The 24,903-nt window shown below is 40.8% G+C and overlaps 1 protein-coding gene across 1 annotated transcript in view; it reads left to right on the top strand.

The window, feature by feature from the left end:
* The window catches only part of INKA2 (inka box actin regulator 2), a 56,561-nt gene extending 34,837 nt beyond the window's left edge, over positions 1-21,724 (top strand). The window contains exon 2 of the mRNA XM_075335577.1: positions 14,108-21,724. Within this exon, the coding sequence (XP_075191692.1) occupies positions 14,108-15,103 (996 nt within the window). The 3' untranslated portion in view covers positions 15,104-21,724. The remainder of the gene's footprint in view (positions 1-14,107) is intronic.
* Positions 21,725-24,903: the final 3,179 nt, after the last annotated feature.

Raw genomic sequence — 24,903 nt, 5'->3', positions numbered from 1 at the left:
CGCTGCCGAGATCGCTGCTGAGTCACGCTTTTTGTGACGCAGCAGTGACCTCATTAGCGATCTCGCTGTGTGTGACACTGAGCAGCGATCTGGCCCCTGCTGCGAGATCGCTGCTCGTTACACACAGCCCTGGTTCGTTTTCTTCAAAGCCGCTCTCCTGCTGTGACACACAGATCGCTGTGTGTGACAGCAAGAGAGCGACAAATGAAGCGAGCAGGGAGCAGGAGCCGGCGTCTGACAGCTGAGGTAAGCTGTATCCAAGATAAACATCGGGTAACCAAGGTGGTTACCCGATATTTACCTTAGTTACCAGCCTCCGCAGCTCTCACGCTGCCTGTGCTGCCGGCTCCGGCTCTCTGCACATGTAGCTGCTGTACACATCGGGTTAATTAACCCGATGTGTACAGCAGCTAGGAGAGCAAGGAGCCAGCGCTTAGTGTGCGCGGCTCCCTGCTCCCTGCTCACACTGGTAACTAATGTAAACATCGGGTAACCATACCCGATGTTTACCTTAGTTACCAGTCTCCGCAGCTTCCAGACGGCGGCTCCGTGCAAGCGCAACGTCGCTTGCACGTCGCTGCTGGCTGGGGGCTGGTCACTGGTCGCTGGTGAGATCTGCCTGTTTGACAGCTCACCAGCGACCATGTAGCGATGCAGCAGCGATCCTGACCAGGTCAGATCGCTGGTCGGATCGCTGCTGCATCGCTAAGTGTGAAGGTACCCTTAGTGAGGCCCAAGCCCTTTAGGTCGCCTTGTACTTCCATGGGAGGTCCCAGTGTTGCTATAAAAATACAGATGTTAAAATGTTCTCAAAACTATTCCTCAACATTGAAATTGCATTACCAAGAAGGAACAGTCGTAGAATTATGGAAATCATGGGATCAAAAGACAGGTTAAGGATATGCATATGATAAAAAAATAGTAATTCAATTTTAAAAACATCTCAATTTATTCACTATCAAGTATGAGCACCACCTACAAAAATACACACAATTACATGCCATGGCATCCTATCAGTGAGGATATTCATGGTTGTCTGAGGAATATTCTACTGAATGCACTTTGGTACACAAAATATTATTATTATTATTATTATTATTATTTATTTATAGAGCACCATTGATTCCATGGTGCTGTACATGAGAAGGGGTTACATACAAAATACATATACAAGTTATAATAGACAGACTGGTACAGAGGGAAGAGGGCCCTGCTCTTGCGGGCTTACATTCTATAGGATATTGGGGAGGAGACAGTAGGTGGGCGATGGTGAGGCGGCAGTTTCTGCACAGTGCTATGGCGCTGGGGTCATTGGAGACTATAGGTATTTCTGAACAGATAAATTTGTAGGTTCCGTTTGAAGCTTGCAAGTGTAGCAGATAATCTGACGTTTTGAGGCAGCGAATTCCAGAAGACGGGATACTCGGGAGAAGTCTTGGAGGTGGTTGGATGAGGAGCAAATGAGTGTAGAGGAGAGAAGGACAAATCATCAAGATCTGCTGCTCACAACCCAATTTCAGTTGCTGTCCAATGATTTCCAGATTTGCTCAATGAGAGACAACTCTGGAGACACTGCAGGCAATGTTAACAAGGTTAGGCAATGCAGGCTGCTCACAGTAGCACTATCAACATGTGCCCAGGTCTTGTGTTGAAAAATGGCTCTTGTGACACTTTAGAGAATGACTATACCACTGGTTCCACTACCAAATACATGTAATGCCAAGCTCTTGGTGTAACTGGAATGAAGACTAGAGGAGTCCAGCTATCTTACTTTATTTAACCTCAAACCATAATCCCAGTAGTAAGATGTTCCCTCATGAAGGTCTGTTTATTGTGTAGTGTCCAGACAAATCTCTAGCTATTATTGCATCCAAATAAAAAATGAGACTTATTGCTGAAGAAGATGGACCTCCATTCCTGTCTCCATAGCCATCTTGCTATTCACTATGATAGCTTTTGAGAGCCATGGCATGAGGTTAATGGAACACCTGTAGCTGAACATCTGGTTTGTAGTCCATTGTTATGCAGATGCCTTCAGATGGTTTGTTCAGACACTATTTTAGGGGTGCTTCACACATAGCGAGATCGCTACCGAAATCGCTGCTACGGCACGGTTTTGGTGACGCAACAGTGACCTCATTAGCGATCTCGCTGTGTGTGACACTGAGCAGCGATCTGGCCCCTGCTGTGAGATCGCTGCTCGTTACACACAGCCCTGGTTCGTTTTCTTCAAAGGCGCTCTCCCGCTGTGACACACAGATCGCTGTGTGTGACAGCGAGAGAGCGACGAAATGAAGCGAGCAGGGAGCAGGAGCCGGCATCTGGCAGCTGTGGTAAGCTGTAACCAGGGTAAACATCGGGTAACCAAGGTGGTTACCCGATATTTACCTTAGTTACCAGCCTCCGCAGCTCTCACGCTGCCTGTGCTGCCGGCTCCGGCTCTCTGCACATGTAGCTGCAGCGCACATCGGGTTAATTAACCCGATGTGTACTGTAGCTAGGAGAGCAAGGAGCCAGCGCTAAGCAGTGTGCGCGGCTCCCGGCTCTCTGCACATGTAGCTGCAGTACACATCGGGTTAATTAACCCGATGTGTACTGTAGCTAGGAGAGCAAGGAGCCAGTGTTAAGCAGTGTGCGCGGCTCCCTGCTCTCTGCACATGTAGCTGCAGTATACATCGGGTTAATTAACCCGATGTGTACTGTAGCTAGGAGAGCAAGGAGCCAGTGCTAAGCAGTGTGCGCGGCTCCCTGCTCTCGCGGTTATGATCGCTGCTTCGGCTGCTGTGTTTGACAGCTAAGCAGCGATCATAACAGCGACTTACAAGGTCGCTGTTACGTCACAGAAAATGGTGACGTAACAGCGACCTCGTTGTCGCTGTCGCTTAGTGTGAACCAGCCCTTAGGCTTGGTATGTGATTTCAAATTAGACTTGTAGTACAGAGTGGATCAATCGTGGAACCAGTAATGCACCCATTTCTCCAAAATGTCCCAGAAACAGTTTTTTAATACAACACCAGGTCACATATTGCTTGAGCTACTGTGGGTAGCCTTTGGGAGCTAAACATACTACCATGGCCTCTTTTTTTATATTCACTGTGTTTAAAAGTAGCATGTGACCTTTATGACTTTATTTAAAGGATCACATGAGGCTACCTGGAACTATTATTGTTAATTTTCCTAGCTGCTATCGCAAACTACCTCACTACTGGTAGACTATAAGCCTACCACTGCAGTGCCCTCTCTCCTCTGCTCCAGTCTGTCATTGTTAGTTTGTTCATTGTAATTTATATTTGTGGCTTGTATATGAACCTTTTTTCCCCATGTACAGCACTATGGAATCAATAGTGCTCCTAAAAAATATACGGTAAGTGATAAAAATAATAATTGTCTATGAGCAAAATAAGAGCCCATATAGAATAATTGGTGGCTAGTACTCCTAAGTGCACTTAAAAAAAGATAATCACAAGCATGAGTAATGAAACATAATGATAAATGAAGAATGTTCTATCTGCACAATTCAATTAATATAGGCCAAGTCCTATGTAGTCTGAAAATACCGAGGCCCGAAGAAATGTGGATAATCCATGCACTGGTCAGGAATTTGTGCACTTGCAACCTCATTTACGATAAATAACTATTTGAACTTAATTTTCTTAGAGATAGAATTTCTATTTGTGTCCTGGAATTTTTATATGAACTTGTCTTTACTAACCTACAAAGCAAAGTTAGACAACCATCTCCCACCATCTCCCCCATACACCTGAACACTGGTGGACACAGACAGAAGTCCTGTGGAAGAACAGTATATGGGACCTTAGCAGTCCAATAGCTCATCTTAATGCACAATTCCACCAGTTTTGGAAGTGGAAATGGGGCTCTAGGGCTCCGGTGTGGCTGCTCAGGTTACACCAATTTTATGTTTGCCCCTGCACCTGAACTCTCAGCTCAGCAGAGCCTCTATGTGCTTTTGGTTGGTATTTGGGAGAAATTGGCAGGTTCAGCCACTTCCATCTAATGTGTATTGGGGCCTTTAAACACCTCACAGGTTCCATTTAAAGGAATGTTTTCATTTAAGGACTATTCTTAAAGGGATATTACCATCTCCAAGATCCTATGCTAGTATGTAGTAGGTGTAATAACAATAATATTAGAAATGTAGTATAGTTCTTCTGATTCACTATGTAGCTTACCTCATGCTCATGGCATTGCAGGACCTTATGTATCCATGGTTATGGCCATGCATATAGTCACAGTTAGTTAGGTACTAGTGGTGATAACCATGGATACCTAAGGTCCCGCAATGCCCTGAGCATAAGGTAAGCTACATAGTGAATCCGGAGAACTATATACTACATTTCTAATTGGAGGTATTTTCTAATATTTTTATTATTACACCTATTACATTTATTGGGATAGGATCCTGGAGATGGGAATACCCCTTTAAGAGAGACCATCTGACATCTCCAATGGTGAGCTGTTCTTGTGGCTTTGTAGTTACCAAGGTTTAATGTGCTTTGTGAAAAGAACAGTGAATTTGACACTTCATAGAGCATTGTAGACCCTTCATTCTTGACGGTCTCTCTTAATCATGGACCATTAATATATTTTATCCTGCTTTATTAAAATCTTCCAATAGTTTCTTCTACTTTGATGACATACAGTACAGGCCAAACGTTTGGACACACCTCCTCATACAAAGAGTTTTTTTTATTTTCATGACTCTAGAAATTGTAGATTCACATTGAAGGCATCAAAACAATGAATTAAAACATGTGGAATGAAATACTTAAAAAAGTGTGAAACAACTGAAAATATGTTTTATATTCTAGATTCTTCAAAGTAGCCACTTTTTGCTTTGATTACTACTTTGCACACTCTTGGCATTCTCTTGATGAGCGTTAAGAGGTAGTCACCGGAAATGGTCTTCCAACAGTCTTGAAGGAGTTCCCAGAGATGCTTAGCACTTGTTGGCTCTTTTGCCTTCACTCTGCTGTCCAGCTCACCCCAAACCATCTCGATTGGGTTCAGGTCTCGTGACTGTGGAGACCAGGTCATCTGGCGTAGCATCCCATCACTCTCCTTATTAGTCACATAGCCCTTACAAAGCCTGAAGGTGTGTTTGGGGTCAATGTCCTGTTGAAAAATAAATTATGGTCCAACTAAACGCAAACCGGATGGAATAGCACACCGCTGCAAGATGCTGTGGTAGCCATGCTGGTTCTGTATGCCTTCAATTTTGAATAAATCCCCAACAGTGTCACCAGCAAAGCACACCCACACCATCACACCTCCTCCTCCATGCTTCACGGTGGGAACCAGGCATGTAGAGTCCATCCGTTCATCTTTTCTACAAAAACACGGTGGTTGGATCCAAAGATCTCAAATTTGGACTCATCAGACCAAAGCACATATTTCCACTAGTCTAATGTCCATTCCTTGTGTTCTTTAGCCCAAACAAGTCTCTTCTGCTTGTTGCCTGTCCTTAGCAGTGGTTTCCTAGCAGCTATTTTACCATGAAGGCCTGCTGCACAAAGCCTCCTCTTAATAGTTGTTCTAGCAATGAGAAGTTGTGTCCAAACTTTTAGTCTGTACTGTATGTGTAACATCCAAGGGTTTCAGAGCAGTCATACATTGCTAATGACAAGTATTTCCTTACTAAAAGGGCAAGGTCTGTATTTATAATAGATGAAAGACAAATCATGATGCAACGTATATCATTCTATATACACAGCCTTAGAAACCATTTGTATATACAGCCAGCCAGTCCATGATAAATTTGGTGTAACCCTTGTAAACTGTTTACCCACACCAAAACAAGTATATAAATGGTGCCTGTCGCTTGCCCATTTTGTAACACGTGAGTCCACTTTATGGCACATTTCCTTTGATGAATGTCCCCTCAATAAAGCCATATGTACCTTTGTGTGTTTTATATTATAAAGACTACCAGCTGGATATATAAAACAGGCCAAACGACACTTTCTCTATTCCTCCTTCTACCACTCTCTCATTAAAATGCACTGCCAAAGTCTACCAAATTGTTCCCTCGGGAGATAAGCTGGTCTGTACATATCTCTCAATGTCAACGCTGATTGACAGACCAACACTTGCAGATCAGCTTATCTTCTCAGGGAATAATGTCTTGTTTCATATGTAAGAATCTTTTATTTTCTGTCTAGTGCATTGAATGAACTGCTTAAAATATGCAAATCTCTGACTGCAAAGAAAATAGTCTAAAAATAATAAAAAAATACAATATTATACATATTAAAATATTCTATTGTTACGTATATATTAAATTATGGTGTATATATTATATATAATATAACTAGGTCAAAAATGTTATTAAAAACACCTAAACAAGGCCTATATTTTAATATATGAATCTTTTGTCTCATACATTATTTACCAGTGTCTAAAAGGGTAATTTCCAGAATTATTGCTATGTAATCATTTCATGCAAATCTTGGTGCATCAGTATACAATAGGTATGTTTGGTGTAAAAGAGAAAATAAGATGCAAGTGACTGAAAAGCTAAAATTTTTGGCTTGATCCCACTTAAGTACAGGGCCCTATTCATACCTGCACATCACTGCTCCATAAGGACCCAAACATTTGTTACCAAAAATGGGATTGGATCTTGTAATGTGAAAACAAGAAATGTTTGTAAAAGATAAGTTTTTCTGTACTCCAATGAAAAGATCTGGTACACATTGTTGTCAGTAAATATGCTTACTAACTAGAAGTGATTTACTGAAGTATGGATAAGCCGTAACAGCATTCTTGTCACTACACATGGAAGAGCCTGCAAAAAGGGAGACATCTTGAGTTACGGAAAAGACAGCAAATCTCAAGTGTTCTGTTCAACCCCCAAGTAAGCAGAGTTTTTGTGTTTGACACAACGATTGTCCATGATCTGGTAGAGCCTGGCACTCAAACTCGAAATCATGTGGCAGATAATGGGGCATAGAGGGTTGAGTTGTAGAAAAAGTGTGTATGATCATGAAAATATCAGTTCATCCTGGATGTTAATCCCTGAGAGAAAGTTCATTTTAAGCATCTATTCCTTTTGCAGCTATTGCTTTTTATTTTTTTTTCACCATAAAGAGGAATGAGGTAGAAAAACAAGTGTAATAGGGTCTTAACCGGTGAAAATTGGGGCACAGATGAGAGTATTATCTTCTCACCTGGGTTTGTTGTCTGTGACACAACCACTGATGCTTATGTAACAGGATGTAGACTAATCAACTATATTTCCACCCAAGCCATTTTGAGTTCTTTTTGTCTATTGAGGTAGCGCAGAAGAACCGCGTTTTATCCTTATCGTCTACCATAAAGAGGAAGGGTAATGGGGAACAAAGTGTCAAACCAGAGTAAGTAGACTTATAGGCTGTGCAATGCTACCCAGGAAATTTAAATATACAATAGCCTCTTCAGAGAGGAAGAGGACAATAGTTTGAGGGCCACCTACTTGATGTGGCAATACTAAAAATCAATATCAAGCCTTGTCACATAAGTTGGGGTTAGATGCCAAATCAGCACTGATGTGGGGCAAGCACCCTGAAGCACGTGTCTGAAAATTGAGTGTTGATTTGGCTTTTTATTATGTCATGTGGCAGAGCTCTTTAAAGGGTCAATTTTGACTTTTAATATTGCTACATACAATAGATGTCACTAGAGTTCAAGTCCTCTAACTCTAGAAATATTAGATTGTCAGTGGATTCCGCAAAAATAATTCTTTGTTTACCAAATTCCAAAGAAACATGAAAAATATGTACTGTAATGTGAACAATGTCCTGTGTCTTTTGTGAATACTAAGTGTAATGTAATGTGTTCCTGTGATATTTAGTGAAGTGTAATGTAAGGTATAGTGTATAGCAAATATTGCAAGTGGTAATGTGTCACATAGCACTTGTGTAGGAAGTTATTGGACTATAGGGTCAGTAAGGGGTACTTTGCACGCTGCGACATCGCTACTGCGATATCGTCCGGGTCAAATCGAAAGTGACGCACATCTGGCGCCAGTAACGACGTCGCAACGTGTAAAGACTAGATGCGCCGATAAACGATCGCAAAAGCGTCGAAAATAAGTGATCTGTGTAGCGTCGGTCATATTCATAATGTCGCACCAATAGGAGATACGATGTTGTTCCTCGTTCCTGCGGCAGCACACATCGCTGTGTGTGAAGCCGCAGGAGCGAGGAACATCTCCTTATCTGCCTCCACCGGCTATGCGGAAGAAAGGAGGTGGGCGGGATGTTTACGTCCCGCTCATCTCCGCCCCTCCGCTTCTATTGGCCACCCGCCATGTGACGTTGCTGTGACGCCGCACGACCCGCCCCCTTAGGAAGGAGGCGGGTTGCTGGCCAGAGCGATGTAGCAGGGCAGGTAAGTGCATGTGAAGCTGCCGTAGCGATAATGTTCGCTATGGCAGCTATCACAAGATATTGCATGTGCGACGGGGGCGGGTACTATCGCGCTCGGCATCGCAAGCATCGGCTAGCGATGTTGCAGCGTGCAAAGTACCCCTAACATGAAAGGGAACCAATCACCAGGATTTTTATATATAACCTAAAGCCAGTGCTATACTGGCACATTCAGGCTGATTCTCTACATACCTGTAGTAGTCAGCTCGGATGTTTAGGTTTTGAAATCCAAGACAATAAAGTTTATAAAATCGTCAGCTTCTTGAGTAACAGCAGCTGAGGATCAGATAATATCTGGGGGGGTATTAATAGTTATACCCTTCCCCTGTTAGAACTAGCATAAGTATTATACAATCGATTTAACTTTTCACTAGCAGCACCTGTGGTGAGGTCATACCCTTGTGACCAGAAGGGGCAGGGCCTCAGCAAACAGGAAAATGTTGCTTCCTGGTATCAGAATTAATTATGCTAATTCTAACAGGGGGAGGGGATAACTATGAATACCCCCCCAGCTGTTATCTGATCCTCAGCTGCTGTCACTCAAGAAGCTGCCAATTTTCTAAACTTTATTTTCTTGGATTTCAAAACCTATACATCCGAGCTGACCACTACAGGTATGTATAGAATCAGCCTGATAGTGCCAGTATAGCACTGGCTTTAGGTTATATACAAAAATCCTGGTGATTGGTTCACTTTATGCGTTTACACTAGCCCACCATGGGAGCGGTCAGTTGAGAGGGAACAGGACTCTACTGGCCAAGTCCTTTAACCGTAAAGGTAACAGGTTGACGCTAACTGGCCTGTGAATGTAGTTGACTAAAGTAGCGTTTTGTTCTGCTTAGCATCTGGGAGTGCAAAGCTTTAATCCGGTCATGATGGGACCATTAATGAGACTAGATGTGGGTCTGCTGGAAGGAAAGATCACCATCTCAAAGTACCCTGTAACATTGGACTGGGTTTTGCTTGAACTCCTTTGACCAGTAAGATCTGAAGCAACCCAGTGGAAACTAAGACTGTGTCTGAACATGAAGAAGCTTTGACGAAATAAATGCAGCAGGAGAGGTGGTAGAATCAAATTCAGCAAAAGTGCCAGCTTTTCTCTTGCTAGAAATACTATTCTAGTTTTGGACTGGAGTAGCATTTCTGGTGAGGCAGGCGCAGGCGCTTGCTACTAAAAAGATGTGCTGAATTCATTCAGTGGCAGGGCCGCCATCAGGGCATTACTGCTGTGCCTGGTGTAGGGGGCCCGGTGAAGAGAGGGGGCCCGGACAGGCCCGGGGTAATTACTTAGCTTTATTAAGCCCCCGGCAGTACGGGCCCCTCCTCTTTACCAGGCCCCAGTCACAGCAGCAGAGGGGCCCCGCAGTGTCGCTTCACTAGCTTAAATGACTAATTTGCATGCGACGGGGCAGAGCATGCAAATTAGCCATGTGGTGAAGGCAGGGTCATTGGAGCAGAGCAGGGCACCGGCGCGTCATCGCTGTGCCTTGCAGCACTGTGGTGAGGTCATCACTCTGCGACCTCATTACACTCCTGCAAGTAACAGTGGCAGAGGTGGCGAGGACGCGGCAGCCAGCAGGACAGGTAAGCGCTGTGAGCTGAAGACAATCGCTGGGTGGGGTGAGGTGCCCCGCCCGTTGATCTCAGCCCAGGAAAGGGGCGCTGATCTTAGCCCGGTGGGCCGCTGATCTCAGGGGGTAGGCCCGCTGATCTCAGCCCGGGGGGGGCGCTGATCTTAGCCTGGGGGGCTACTGATCTCAGCCCGTGGGGGACGCTGATCTACGCCGGGGGGGAACGCTGATCACAGATGGAAGGCGGGGGGCGGCGCTGACCTCAGGCGGGGGGGCCTTCCGACCCCAGCCTCTACCTTGCCTCAGCTTCAGCTAGATGCACGAGAGGGCACTGAAATGCATCACGGGCAGGTGAGTATAATGGGGATCATGTGTTATGTGCTGTCTGTATGTGTTATGTATAAGATACAGTATGTGTGTCCTGTATAGTGTGCAATGTGTACCTGTCTGTCTATGTATACTATCTGTGTATATTGTCTGTCTGTCTATGTATACTATCTGTCTGTATATTCTGTCTGTCTGTATATACTTTGTCTGTGTATACTGTCTTTCTGTGTATACTATCTGTATGTATAAACTGTCTGTCTGTGTATATAGCCTGTATATACAATCTGCCTATTTTTGTATACAATCTGCCTATTTTTGTATACTATCTGTCTGTGTATACAGTCTGTCTTTATATACTGTCTGTCTTTATATACTGTCTGTCTGTCTTTTTTTTTTTTCTTTGTTCTCTTTTTGTCTGTATGTTCTTGCCCTCCCCATGTGACTCTAAGTCATCAGCCAGCTGACGTCATCTCTGTAAACGTGGCTACTTCAGTTGTATATATGTATCCTCTGCATGCAGCATGTGATATGCTGTTCTTTTCTGACTTTTGTCCTGATGAAGAAGGCGGAGATGCCTTTGAAACGCGTTGACCTGTGAAAATAAAGAAAAGGAATTCACGATACATCTTTGGATTGTGGTTTTTAGCACAGCATTTAACCCGATTTCTTTTGATCATCCCCCATCTTGTGTATACAGTATGTCTATCTGTCTGTGTATACAGTATGTCTGTCTCTGTGTATACAGTCTGTCTGTCTCTGTGTATACAGTCTGTGTATACAGTTTGTCTGTATACAGACTGTCTGTGTATACAGCCTGTCTGTCTCTGTGTATACAGTCTGTGTATACAGTCTGTCTGTGTATACAGTCTGTGTACACAGTCTGTCTGTGTATACAGCCTGTCTCTGTGTATACAGTCTGTCTGTGTATACAGTCTGTCTGTCTGTGTATACAGTCTGTCTGTGTATACAGTCTGTCTGTGTATACAGTCTGTCTGTCTGTGTATACAGTCTGTCTGTCTGTCTGTGTATACAGTCTGTCTGTCTGTGTATACTATCTGTCTGTCTGTCTATAACATCTGTCTGTGTGTGTATTCTGTCTGTGTGTATACTGTCTGTGTGTATACTATCTGTGTATACTATCTGTCTGTGTATATACATATACTCTATATATATATCATACATACATGTTTTTGCAAGAGTGGCAGTGAGACTGTAGGAAATTTGAGGGGTGGAGGCGGAGTTGGGTGGAGCCTGGGCGGAGTCCCAAAGGGGCCCGAAAATATTGTCAGTATGGGGCCCTGAAATTCCTAGTGGCGGCCCTGTTCAGAGGTGTGCTCCTCTTGATGAACTTGGGGCACCTTACTCCAACGAGCCCATCATTAAGACAGGTGTGCACAATGCTAATCTTATTGCATTGTCCCTGATGTACTTACAATGTATAATTATGACCTAAGCCAATGTTTTAGAGAAAGTACAACCATACATTTTACTTGAGGTAGGCATGTTTGTCAAATATTATAAGGCTCGCAAGCAGGAATAACACAACATAAAGGGGGGTAAATGTAACTTATGGGTTTGAACTTGAATTTTGTTAGACCCAAATCAAAATCTGTAATAAGATAACTGGAGCTCCTATTTACAATGTGGAATTATAACACTGGTTTGATCTTATGTAAGAGAGGCCGATACATGTATAGATGCCCTATGAAGAATGTTCCCTCTGCCCCCCACCCCCCAAAGCTCCAGCATTAATGTAATCTATGCTCTACTCTTAGTTCATCAGTTATCAACATTACTAATTCCTGAGTTTTGTGAATTAAGATGCTTAATCTTTTCCCTGTGATATGTGGTATACTATATTGAAAATATATGGCTTTTAGCTTGTGCAAAAATAAATTTAAAAAAATCATAATGTAGTAGTGAAAACTATAAAAGGCATACTGTAGTAGTGTAAATGGTACATACACTAGGCACCTTCCCTTTATCGTTTCTTTTAACATTCTGTTGGTTTTTGCTATTTTAGTGAAAGGGTTAATCCATTCAGTAGTTAGTGCCCCTTTGCGTGTGAATGAAGAATGTCAGGGGGTAGAATGTCTGAAATGCCTCAAACCTTCACATAAAGCCGCAGTCAAAGACTTGGCTGGAAAGGCTTCAATAGTAAACCACAGGCAGCTGTCATGGTGTATTGATCATCATACATCCTTGCATCCCACCGTAGGAAACCTGATAGCCAATTACAAATGGGCAGAGAAGAGTGGCAGGAGGAAAGGAATGAGCGCGTGAGCGATACTCTACAGTAATGCTATACAGTAGAAAGCCTGCCAACAACGCAGATATGTGATATCATTGCACTATTGCAATACTCAGGCAGTGCCTGGTACTGTGCAAAATATCTACAAGGCAGAAAGGGCTGCCATGGGGAAACATGATCCAAGATTGAACAGTTGGATATATCATCAATATGAGATCGGTGGGGGTCCGACATCCGGCACCCAACTGATCAGCTGGAACTAAGTGAAGATACGGTGCAGTACACAGCAGCTCGGAACGTTCCTGGTGGTTGCTGTTGAGTACGGCACTTTATCTTTGCTATCAATTGTTCAGTCATGAACAAAACCGTGTTAATTCAAGATATAGAGCATCCTTATATATACTAGTATTCTGCAGTCAGATAATAACTTAAAGCTTATTGGACCGAATGCAACCTATGGACTTTGTATAGTTTATATAATACGGTACTTTTACCATGTTGTTATGGTGGAGTGTATTATGTGGTTGTATATCAAGCAAATTCTTTATATAGCAATGACAATAGATGTTTTCAGTATTGTAAATTTTGTTTTCTCAATAGTTTTATCATAAAGCCAGGAGGAATTGTAGTACCCTAAAATGTAAAAACAGTGGTCTCATTGAGTTATAATGCTAATGTGTGATTATTATGATCTTTTTTTACTTAGATTCCAGAAGGGAATTTGTCACCAGGTTTTTTCTTATTCTGAGAGCAGCATAATATAGGGAAAGATACAACTATTCTAGGAATATATCACTTATACTGTCTACAAAATCATTGCTTTATCACCAGAAGATTGTCATTAGAGGACTTCTTGGCCTCCTGCTTGTAGTCCAACCACGCCCCTACCACTGACTGGCAGCTTTCTGTATATGCGCAGTGTCTACAGTAAGTTGCCAATCAGTGGTGCGGGCGGGGTTATACAGAGCTCAGCAATCAGAGAACTGGTAGATCTTCAGCAGATAAAACAGGTAGCAAAAACCTGATATCAATTTCCTCGTAAACATTTACCACAGCTTCTTCCAATTGAGATGCTTTTTATGTGTCGTGCAGGAAATCTTTGAATTGAATTAAAGGGTTATTCCTATATCCAAGGTTCTATCCCAATATATAGTAAGTGTAATAATAATAATATTAGCAAATACCTCCAATAAGAAATGTAGTATAGTACTAGCTGTCACTTACCTCATGTGCAGGGCATTGCAGCTTAGGAATCTATAGTTACTACCAAGCATATAGTGACAATTAGATACCTAAGGTACTGTAATGCCCTGAACATGAGGTAAGAGACATAGCTAATTAGGAGAACTATACTATATTTCTAATTGGAGGTATTTGGTAAATTTATTGTTACACCTATTACATATTAGGATAGGATCTTGGAGATGGGAATAACCCTTTACATAGATAATGAAGCTAAATGGCTTAATCCAAAAACACTGTAACTGTTTGATCTGTTCTTAACTCAAGCTTTCGTTTTCTTCTTGTTGCAGCTGTCAATGAAAGAAGTTGGAGAAGATTTGCAGGAGCAGATGAACTCTATGATGGGCGCACTCCAGGAACTGAAACTACTCCAGGTTCAGACAGCTCTTGAGCAGCTGGAAATTTCAGGAGAGCAGAACCGACTTCAAACTATGAGAGTGAATCCATATTGCAAAAGTGTACATGAGGCTACTGAGGTCAGGCATGAGTCCAGAAAACAGTCTGAGAATATATGGGCAGGTGGGAAGAGTCTAGACAACAGCTCGTTGGCTAGTAGCCGAGGGTCATGGGCTGTTAGCACAGTTAGCTCTGTCTCCATTCCAAGCATGAAACAAGGTCATCAGGTATTGTCGGAAAGAATAGCAGGGACCGACACCTCATTGCCCATATTGCCTTCAATGGACAGATGGCCAAAATGTGAATCGCAGTCTACATCTTCCAGCTTTCACAACCATTTCCTTCATGATAATACCCACTCTGATACTGAACGCAGTTCTGATGATTTTATATGTGATGAAGCCAATGACTGGACATCTTCTCTTATGTCACAGAGCCGGAACAGGCAACCCCTTATCTTGGGTGACAACATTTTTGCAGATCTAGTTGGGAACTGGTTAGATCTACCAGAGATGGACAAAAAGGGAGATAACTGTGAAAGCCTATTAAGTGTCAGCAGATCGCATGAAATTTACAAAAAGTTTTCCCTGACAGCCAATTTTTTCAAAAAGTTTTTACGAAGTGTTCGACCGGACAGAGACAAACTACTGAAAGAAAAACCTGGTTGGCCAAATTTTGAAGAGCAAAAACCTCAAATCTACAAGAGGAGCAAGAAGCCGACTAAAACAAAAAACGTTTTCTACTTCCCATCAGCAAATGACTTTAAAAGTAAAGTTGAAAAACAAGGCAGGAATGGCATCAAAAGTTTTCCAATAAGTGCCAAGACAGACCAGAAGCAAGGAAATTTTACTTACACGGGGTTTGACATGAACACAGCTGTTTGGGTTTAGGATGAAATGCTTGATGGAAACCTTTCATTGCATATCCGGAAGAGTTGCTCGTATTGTGTTTACAGCTAAGCCGAATACTAAATTTGTCGAAATATACCTTTTTTATTAAAAAAGTTCAGATTTTTTTTCTTGTAGATTTTGCATAATACAATTATGAGAGATATGAAGAAGACCAAGCTGGTTTTTGGTACTCAGATATCTTTTTTTCCCATTCACTATGTTCTACTATTTTTGGAACTACTACAAAATATTTTTTGACAATCTACCCAAAATAGACTTGCACATTGTTTCACGGATTAGGTTTCGGGGCAACTATGAACCTCAGCAATTAATTTAGTGCAATTATAGAACAATGTAAATTGCCAGTTATTTACACTAATCCCGAACTTGTCAGTATGAGCCATAGAAATGATGCCTTGAACCTTTACTGCCGGGATCTTCTTGCATCACATGGCTTAAGAAAGTCTATTTTTATATTGTATGGCTGAAGGGAAAAAAGAAAGGTCATTGTTGTTTGTCAATGTTGAAAGCAAGTGAAATTCCTACTAATACAATGACTGGACTGGTCTGTCCAGCGATTACCTCAAGTCCTATCATATCTTGGTATCATCTTTCCATCTCCAGATGTAAAGTAACTTGAAATGACTGATTATTCAATTGCTTAATCTATGGATGCATGGATATGTATTAGATCAGGGGTAAGGCATGAGCACTGGGTACAATTTTCAGTAAATTTGTCATTTTGTTTTGTATAGTTGCACTCGTTCTATTCAACAAAAGCACTTGTAATGCAACGTGGCAAAGATGTTTCATTCAACGTATGTTGGATAAAAGCCTAATTCTTATGTATGTTTGTGACTTAAACCTAATCATCTAATCATGTATCATGGACTAAAAAAGTTCTGAACATTATACTCATACTTTCGTGAATGATCATCCACTTAATACTACTGCGAATTCCCTTAGGTTTCCATGCCCAAATACATATCGTACAAAATAAGACCTCCCCCCAACTCCTCTCACTTAATTTATGGTGGCAATAAACCATTTCCCACAAGGTGTCACCTTATGTAACATATCGTCTTTTCATCACCGATAGGCTACATCATTCCTTTTCACCTGGACAGTTTTGTATCGTTTGTGATGTTAAAAAAAATTGTCACAATTAAATATTTTAATAGAGAAATAAAGATGACCAATATGGCTATTATTGGTATCAAGTAGCTTGCTTTTATTTACAAGATTTTCATTAGCTTGGATATCAGAAAAGAAAGTGGCCATGCTCATTCGATTAAAGGTAGCTATGCCAGCCAATGTTGAAAGGATGATTTGAACATTTAATTTATACAGTAGCGTCCCCCAACGCTCCTGTTATTGGAAAAAAAGGGTTAGGCATGTTGAATTTCAGCATGTCCAATCCTTATTTTCTTAGGGGTGTGTGGCAATGACTAATATCTAAGAGGGTTCGAAGGGATCAGCTGACAGTTGCCAAATGGTTATTTATTTTACAAATATAGTGCCATCATATTCTACAGCGCTTAACAAACATTCTTATCTCTGTCCCCATTGGAGGTAGCAATCTAAATATCCAAATAGTATATCTTTGGTGTATGGGAGGAAACTCACGCAAAAACTGAGAACATACTGTACAAACGCCTTAAAGATGTTGTCCTTGGTGCCTTAGTGGGATTATTAAAAAAAAAAAAAAAAAAGTCCATCTCACCGTTGGTGTCACTAGGAGGCAGTTTAGAACATGGAGACGCTCCAGGACCAGGACGTGTGCAATAAGCCAAAGAAACCCCAGCTTCGCAAACTTGTGTTTTCCATTATTCATCAAATTATTCAAGTAACAGCATTGCCCAAGTTGCAGTAGTTAATAATCCACCGTTTCAGTCATGGCTAAGGATGCTGAGACATCTGAAACGCGTGGAAAATTAACTCCTGAAATTTGGGAGAATTTTAATGAATTTTAATGAATAATGGAGAGCACAAGTTTGTGAAGCTGGAGTTTCTTTGGATTATTGCATAACTTGGTGGGATTTTGACCAAATGCGGCCTTTAAACGTCTATCAATCAGCTATATGCCAACCAATCAGCAGGCATTTAATGACCTATTTAAACAGGCCAACTAGATTTCTATTTGTAGAATGATCATTAATATGATCAGCGTCTACAAAAAGAATATCGTTATTGCAGTACATCTCCAGCTTACACAGTATGATGTGCTGCCAAAAACGTTCCTTATAATGTCAGTATAAATGATATAGTGAGCAAAACGTTTTCCTTGTTCCTTGTTCCGGTGATTATCATCATGTTTACCCAAGCTGATAATCGGCAAAAATAGCGTTCAAATGTGCACTCAATTCCAATTATTGGCTCATCTAAATGGGTTTTTACTTCCCCAAATGTTTCTAGGATGAGACACAATTGACAGTGCAATATCCCCAGTGCTAATAGTGGCTCAGGTTATGACTAGAAGCACTTCAAGTGATTTTATAACAAACGAAGGGATGAAAAAGTTAAGTCTTGATTGAAACCTACACTGAAATTTCAGCCAGACCCTCGCAACCGTGCCAGATGCAGAACAAAGTATGGTCACTGCTCCATCTTCCCCACCTTCTCCTTAACCAGTGTGTGCAATCAAGACATGGTCTTATAATATGGATCTGAAGTTTAACATTGCAGATATTTTAGGTCTGTAGTTTTCATGTCCTTCCGGAAGGGGCACTGACGAAGGCTGCGCATACAATACATACCCATACCTTAGAGCTGGGGTCAAACATAGTGTACAGGTATATTTAGTACTAGTGATAAGCAAGCAATACAATGCTCAGGTGCTTGGTACTCTTAACGAACAGTCAAACGGGCTCAACTCATGTACCAAGTATAATGGAAGTCAATGAGTAACTCGAACATTTTTCCAAAAGATCTTCCAGAAAAATGCTTGAGTTCCCCATTGACTTCCTTTATACTCGGTACACAACTCAAGTTTGTCCAAGCGTCCGACTGCTCATTATGAGTAGAGATGAGCAAACCTGAAAAGTAACACAGACTTTACCAAAAAAAACAAAACTGTGTTTGAGTTTGGGTGCTTTACATATTCTGACCACTCTCTCAAGCATGGTTGTGTTCTGATACGCTCGGTCCTCAGTCCAGTGTGAGACGCTTGCAGTGTTTAAATGGCTCGCACTAGGAGTAACAAGAACTATATTGGATGTATAATGCACAAAAAAAGAGGAGAAACCCTGCCCACCCTCTCCTGTAAGTGATCTGTTTATGCCTAGCTGCATGTGGGCGGAGCTTCGAACTGCCCAATCAGAGACTTTCAATGAGGTTCAGGTCAAGTCCGGGTCCGAACTTGATCTAAAGTCCAGATTAACTCGCTGAACCAAATCTGCTCATCTTCAGTTATGAGTACTGAGCACCCGAGTACAATAGTGCTTGCTCATCCCTACTTTGCACCTATTATAAAATTCTAGATATTTATATTATTTTTGCCACGAGATGCTAAACAGTTGCCAAAAATTTGCACTGCCCCTCAATACTCAAAATTGTCTGTTTTAAGCAATAAGCTTAAAATCATAAACTGACATTTCATTGGTTTCTATGGGAAATATGCCACTTTTTACATGAGACTGTATATATACAAGCTAGAGGAAGAAGAAATTCGGCTCTATCTACATATACCATATACTGTACAACTTGTCTTTAAAAAAAAGACGACACAATATAACTATCACTGTCAGTGGCCATTTTTGTTATTCTTTTTCATATTTTTTTATGATTTGATTGTTTCAAGGTAGAATGTTGTATTTATATGAGGGTTGGTTGTTAGGCTGTAAACTGATGTGTGCTTCCATACTAGTACAGGAGCTGTCTGAAATGTGTTTCGTTTGTATGTTAGTCATCTTGATTAGAATTTGATGTGGAAATTGAATTTTACTTCTGGTTTCTGTCTGTAAGTTGTTTTTAATATACCTGTATTTTGAAAGGTTCTCCGGTCTGAAGATATGAGCAACATTTCTGGCAGCACCACTACCGGCTTGTGTTCAACGCAAGACGATGCTTCCTGTGTCAGCATTTGACTCTTTCAATAGCTAAGCCAGTCCTCTTCTCTGTTTTTATATTAGCGTTAATAGAGAAGGGACTGGCTTAGTATATTGAAATGAGCCACTTGGCCAGCATATTTACACTTGGCACTGGTCACCTGCCAACATAGGAGGCTCTCTGAGTCAAACACAAGCCAAATACAGACCTGTCATGATCAAAGACCAATAAAAATTCTTTTTTATTGGGATCTCCATGCTGCTGTGATGGATAAAGAGCTTGGTCAATGCACATGAAGGTAGAAGACAATGCGGTCTTAACGCGTTTCGAATTACTTCTCACTTCTTCATCAAGATACAACTGATCCAACACCAACACAGATATCTTGAGATTAAGGATCCTATTTTAATACAAGAATACAAAAATATTAGTAATTTGCATATAATTAATTATTTTTTTATCTGTCCTAATATTTTTATTTTCAACTGCACAGTTTTTCAATTTTGGGATTGGGAGCTACAGTGAAAATATGTGTCTGTATTCTTAGGATCAATGCGCACAATGCGTTTTTGAGGGTATTTTACCCTTATTTTCATGCTGAAAAGAAATAGAACAGAAAATTGTATTAGAAAAGTAAATAAAATTTTTCAAAATCTCATAAAAACATTGGTATTTTTCCACGCATGCAAATATGTCAATTGTTTCTGGATTTTTTGCTGCATTTTTCTCACAGATATACTAATCTTCTGGCTTTCTACAAGGATTTTGTGGCTTTCTACAAGTAGTGGATTTTGAATGAACACCAAAAAAACTCCATGAAAGAAGCGCTGTGGGGAAAAATACTGTAAAGAAATGCAACAAAACAAAAATCCATGAGAAAAAGCATCAACATTGACTATAGTTCATTTTCTTTCTGGAAAATCATAAAAACACATATTGTGCAGTGACCCTTAGAACATAACTTATCACAATCTTTTGTAACATTTGCATGTGACTTTTCTATCTCAGATCGCATGTGATCCAGCTGTTAATTGGTTCTGTATCGAGTTAGCACTGAAATAAAGGTGTAAATACAAGCTAAAAATACGAACGTTGTAGATGTGTGGTATAAAATAGACACAAATGTAATAACTAAACGTGTGCTTGTGAAACTGTGAAATGCAAAATTATTTTTAAATGCCATTACTGAATCCTAAGGACTTGTGTCTGCCAACGTATAATGTCTAAATTGTTGTTATGGCTGAAATTCCTCATTTCCTTGAAGATACGCTAGGCCTTTGCCTCAAGTTATATGTTTTTCCGGGGCTTATAGTTGTGACATCAGCTGGATGCCTACAAGGGACATTCCAGTTCTTAAGGTATTATACTATAAGCCTGAATGTACAGAATGCCATACCTACCTAGCGTCCCTCTTTTGGAACAACAGTTCCTACTTTGCCCCTTTTTGCCATTAAATATCTTTTTTATCTGAGAAACTGATGTGTATCAACCCTTCAGAATTGCGCCATAAACTACCATATATGATTTTTAACTATTTATTAGACCTCATCCTGTACTGGTGCTTTTTAAACATTAAAAATGTGAACATTCAGATGATTTTTGTGTTAATATTTAATGAAAAATTACTAGTGTATCGATATGGCTGAAAACAGATCTTCCACACAATGAACCATAGGTGATCAGCCAAAATGTTTGAATGTCTGGTAATGCCTACATGAAGAAGAGCAGTAAATGAATAAGCATTTTATAAATATAACTTCCAACCTTAAAAAGTTAGTGGCAAAATGTTAAGTTTATTAAATTATCTCATATCTATAGGATAGGGAATAACTTACTGATCGATGGGCCTCTTGAACCCCCCCCAAGGTCAGGGCTCTGTAACCTCGGAACCGGGTTTTGCAGATCTTAATGGATGGACAGGGGTGGACATATCATTGGTGCAACAGAGGGGCACAAGAGGAAAGGGGGACCATTTCTACTTCTAAAGTAGGTGGGACTGTGCATTTTGATGAGCTATTGGACTACAAAGGGCCCTTATATTATTCTTGCACAGTGGCCCTCTTCTGGCTGTGTCCGCCAGTGCCCTGACCTCTGCTTTTTTTATTGTCAATGGGCCTGCTGGAGGAAGATTGAGCTGTAAAGCCTGGTTCCCAAGTTCCCGCGGTGGGTCCCAGTGGTAGACACCTAGCGAGAGTGAAGTTAACCCCTATCCTATCAATATTCGATAATTCAATATTTTGGGAATAACCTTTTAAGGAAAGGTCTACACCACTAATGCAAGTCACGGTAAGATAGGGGACTTTCTGCACCTACAACTCCACTGCAAAGGCCTGTTACATCTACATATAGGTATGCCTCAGTACCGGCAATATTTACACACACCACGCATCTTTTACCTTATACTTACTAATGTTTCAATTTTAATTTTCTCCTATTTTCAATATTGCAACGCATTTTCAAAAATCAACCCAATTTTGCACATTCTGGTGGTAACAACAAATATTCCAGGCTGTCTTCTATTGTTGTTGTTTTTTATTTTATATATTATGGACAATAAAATTCCTGGATCTTTTACAGATGTTGTCTCCTATTATTTCTATTTCTTTATCGGTCATATTATATTTATACTATTATACAAAATGTACTGTATAATTGGTATAGGAAGGTTGAACTAGATGGACCTAGGGTTTTTTCAATCTATGTAACTATGTAACTATATTCTGCACAATCAACAATGCCATCAAATTCCAGGGCAACGTGAATTAAAGGCTATGGACACTAGAGATCAGCGAACCTTTTCCATTTCAAAGTTGCCAGCTTCAACAAATTTTTCCCAAAAATTGAATCAGATGTTTAATTTAATCTGTGTAAATACCATAATTTTTTTATTGTAAGATGCACTGGACTGTAAGACGCACCCCAAATTTAGAGAAGGAAAGTAGGAAACAAAATGTTTCATTTTAAAATGGGGATCCATATTGCACCCTTGAGGTTGAATGTAGCTTACCGGAGGGGGGCACGAGGTTATAGAAAGTTGGTGGTAGAGCGAGTGGGGTGATGCTGGTTGGTGGAGGTGTCGCACAAGGCAGGCAACATTGATCTCCTGGTCACAGGCACGATGGATGTCAGAGAATTGGCAACGGAGGAGGTACATGTAAATATTGAGATCTTGGAGAGCCAAGATCTCAATCTGTGCATGCGTCATGTCCTTCGCCATTTTCCTGAAGTCCGTCACTGGGAGATCAATGGTGCCTGCCTCATGCTACCAGCAGAGCCGCCACTAGAAATTTCAGGGCCCCATACTGGCAAAATTTTTAGGCCTCCTTGAGACTCCACCCAGGCTCCACCCCAGCTCCGCCTCCACCACTCAAACCTTCCACACTCTCACCGTCATGCTTAGAAAAACGTGTACTATATATATATATATATATATATATATACACACACACACACACACACACACACAGTCATGACTAAAAGTGTTAGTACCCTTGAAGTTGTTCAAAAAATAAAATATTTCCCTCAGAAAATTAAAAATACACCTTCTACATCATACCTGTCCATAATACACCCTCTGCACCGCTCTTCTCCATAAAATCTTGCCCACACTGCCCCATGTATAATATCCCCCCAAACACACTGCCTCTCTGTATAATATCGCCACACGCACACTGCTTCTCTGTATAATATTCCCTCTACACACACTGATCCTCTGAATAATTCCCCCCCCAGACATACACACAGCTCCTCTGTATAATATCCCCCTCCACACACAGCTCATTTGTATAATATCTCTCACACACACACTACTCCTCTGTATAATATCCCCACACACTGCTCCTCTGTATAATATCCCCCAACACACTGCTCCTCTGTACAATATCCCCCACACTGCTCCTCTGTATAATATTTCCCCCACACACACACACTGCTCCTTTGTATAATATCCCCCACACACTGCTCCTCTGTATAATATCACCCGCACACACACACTGGTCCTCTATATACATACATGGTCAAAATTGTTGGTACCCTTTGTTTAATGAAAGAAAAACCCACAATGGTCACAGAAATAACTTGAATCTGAAAAGTAATAATGAATAAAAAAAAATCTATGAAAATGAACAAATGAAAGTCAATCATTGCTTTTCAACTATGCTTTACAGAATTTTTGAAAACATAAAACTCATGAAACAGACCTGGACAGAAATGATGTTACCCCTGAAAATAATGTGACAAAAGGGACATGTTAAATCAAGGTGTGTCCACTAATTAGCATCACAGGTGTCTACAATCTAGTAATCAGTCAGTGGGCCTGAATATAGGGCTACAGATAGTCACTGTGCTGTTTGGTGACATGGTGTGTACCATACTCAACATGGACCAGAGGAAGCAAAGGAAAGAGTTGTCTTAGGAGATTAGAAATAAAATTATAGACAAGCACATTAAAGGTAAAGGTTATAAGACCATCTCCAAGCAGCTTGATGTTCCTGTGACTACAGTTGCACATATTATTCAGAAATTTAAGATCCATAGGACTGTAGCCAAAATCTCGACGTGGCTACAAGAGGAACATTGATGACAAATCAAAAAGAAGGATATTACAAATGGTAACAAAAGAACCCAAAAAAACTTCTAAAGAGATAAATGGTGAACTTGAAGCTCAAGGAACATCAGTGTCAGATCGCACCATCCATCGTTGTTTGTACTAAAGTGGACCTCTGGACCTCATGGGAGACAACCAAGGAGGACACCATTGTTGAAAAAAAATCATAAAAAAGCCAGACTGGAATTTGCCAAATTACATGTTGACAGGCCACAAAACTTCTGGGAGAATGTTCTATGGATATTTGAGACAACAAGTAAACTTTTTGGCAAAGCACATCAGCTCTATGTTCACAGATGGAAAAATGAAGAATATCAAGAAAAACACTGTCCCTACTGTGAAACATGGAGGAGGCTCTGTTATGTTCTGGAGCTGCTTTGCTGCATCTGGCACAGGGTGTCTTGAATCTGCGCAGGGTATAATGAAATCTCAAGACTATCAAGGGATTCTAGAGAGAAATGTGCTGCCCAGTGTCAGAAAGCTTGGTCTCAGTCGCAGGTCATGGGTTTTGCAACAGGATAATCACCCAAAACGTATAGTTAAAAACACCCAACAATGGCTAAGAGGAAAACATTGGACTATTCTGAAGTGGCCTTCTTTGAGCCCTGACCTAAATCCTACTGAGAATCTTTGGAAAGAGATGAAATATGCTGTCTGGAAAAGGCAACCTTCAAACACGAGACAACTGGAGCAGTTTGCTCTTGAGTAGTGGACCAAAATAGATATCAAGAGATACAGAAGTGTCATTGACAGTTACAGGAATCGTTTGATTGCAGTGATTGCCTCAAAAAGGTGTGTAACCAAACATTAAGTTAAAGGTACCATCATTTCTATCCAGGCCTATTTCATGAGTTTTATTTTTTAAAAAATTCTGTGGAAGCATGGTTGAAAAGCAATGTCTGGCTTTCATTTTCATAGTTTTTTTTATTTATTATTACTTTTGTCAGATTCAAGTTATTTCTGTGACCATTGTGGGTTTTCCTTTCATTAAACAAGGGTTACCAACAATTATGACCATGTGTGTAATATCCCCCCCACACACACGTACTGCCTCTGTGTATAATATCCCCACATTCACACTGCCCCTTTGTATAATATTTCCACACACACACTGCCTCTCTGTATAATATCCCCCACACACACTGCC

The sequence above is a fragment of the Anomaloglossus baeobatrachus genome, chromosome 2, assembly GCF_048569485.1.
Source record: "Anomaloglossus baeobatrachus isolate aAnoBae1 chromosome 2, aAnoBae1.hap1, whole genome shotgun sequence".
Taxonomy (NCBI): domain Eukaryota; kingdom Metazoa; phylum Chordata; class Amphibia; order Anura; family Aromobatidae; genus Anomaloglossus; species Anomaloglossus baeobatrachus.
The sequence above is the reverse complement of the archived record's forward strand: the minus strand, read 5'-3'. Positions and strand labels throughout refer to the sequence as shown.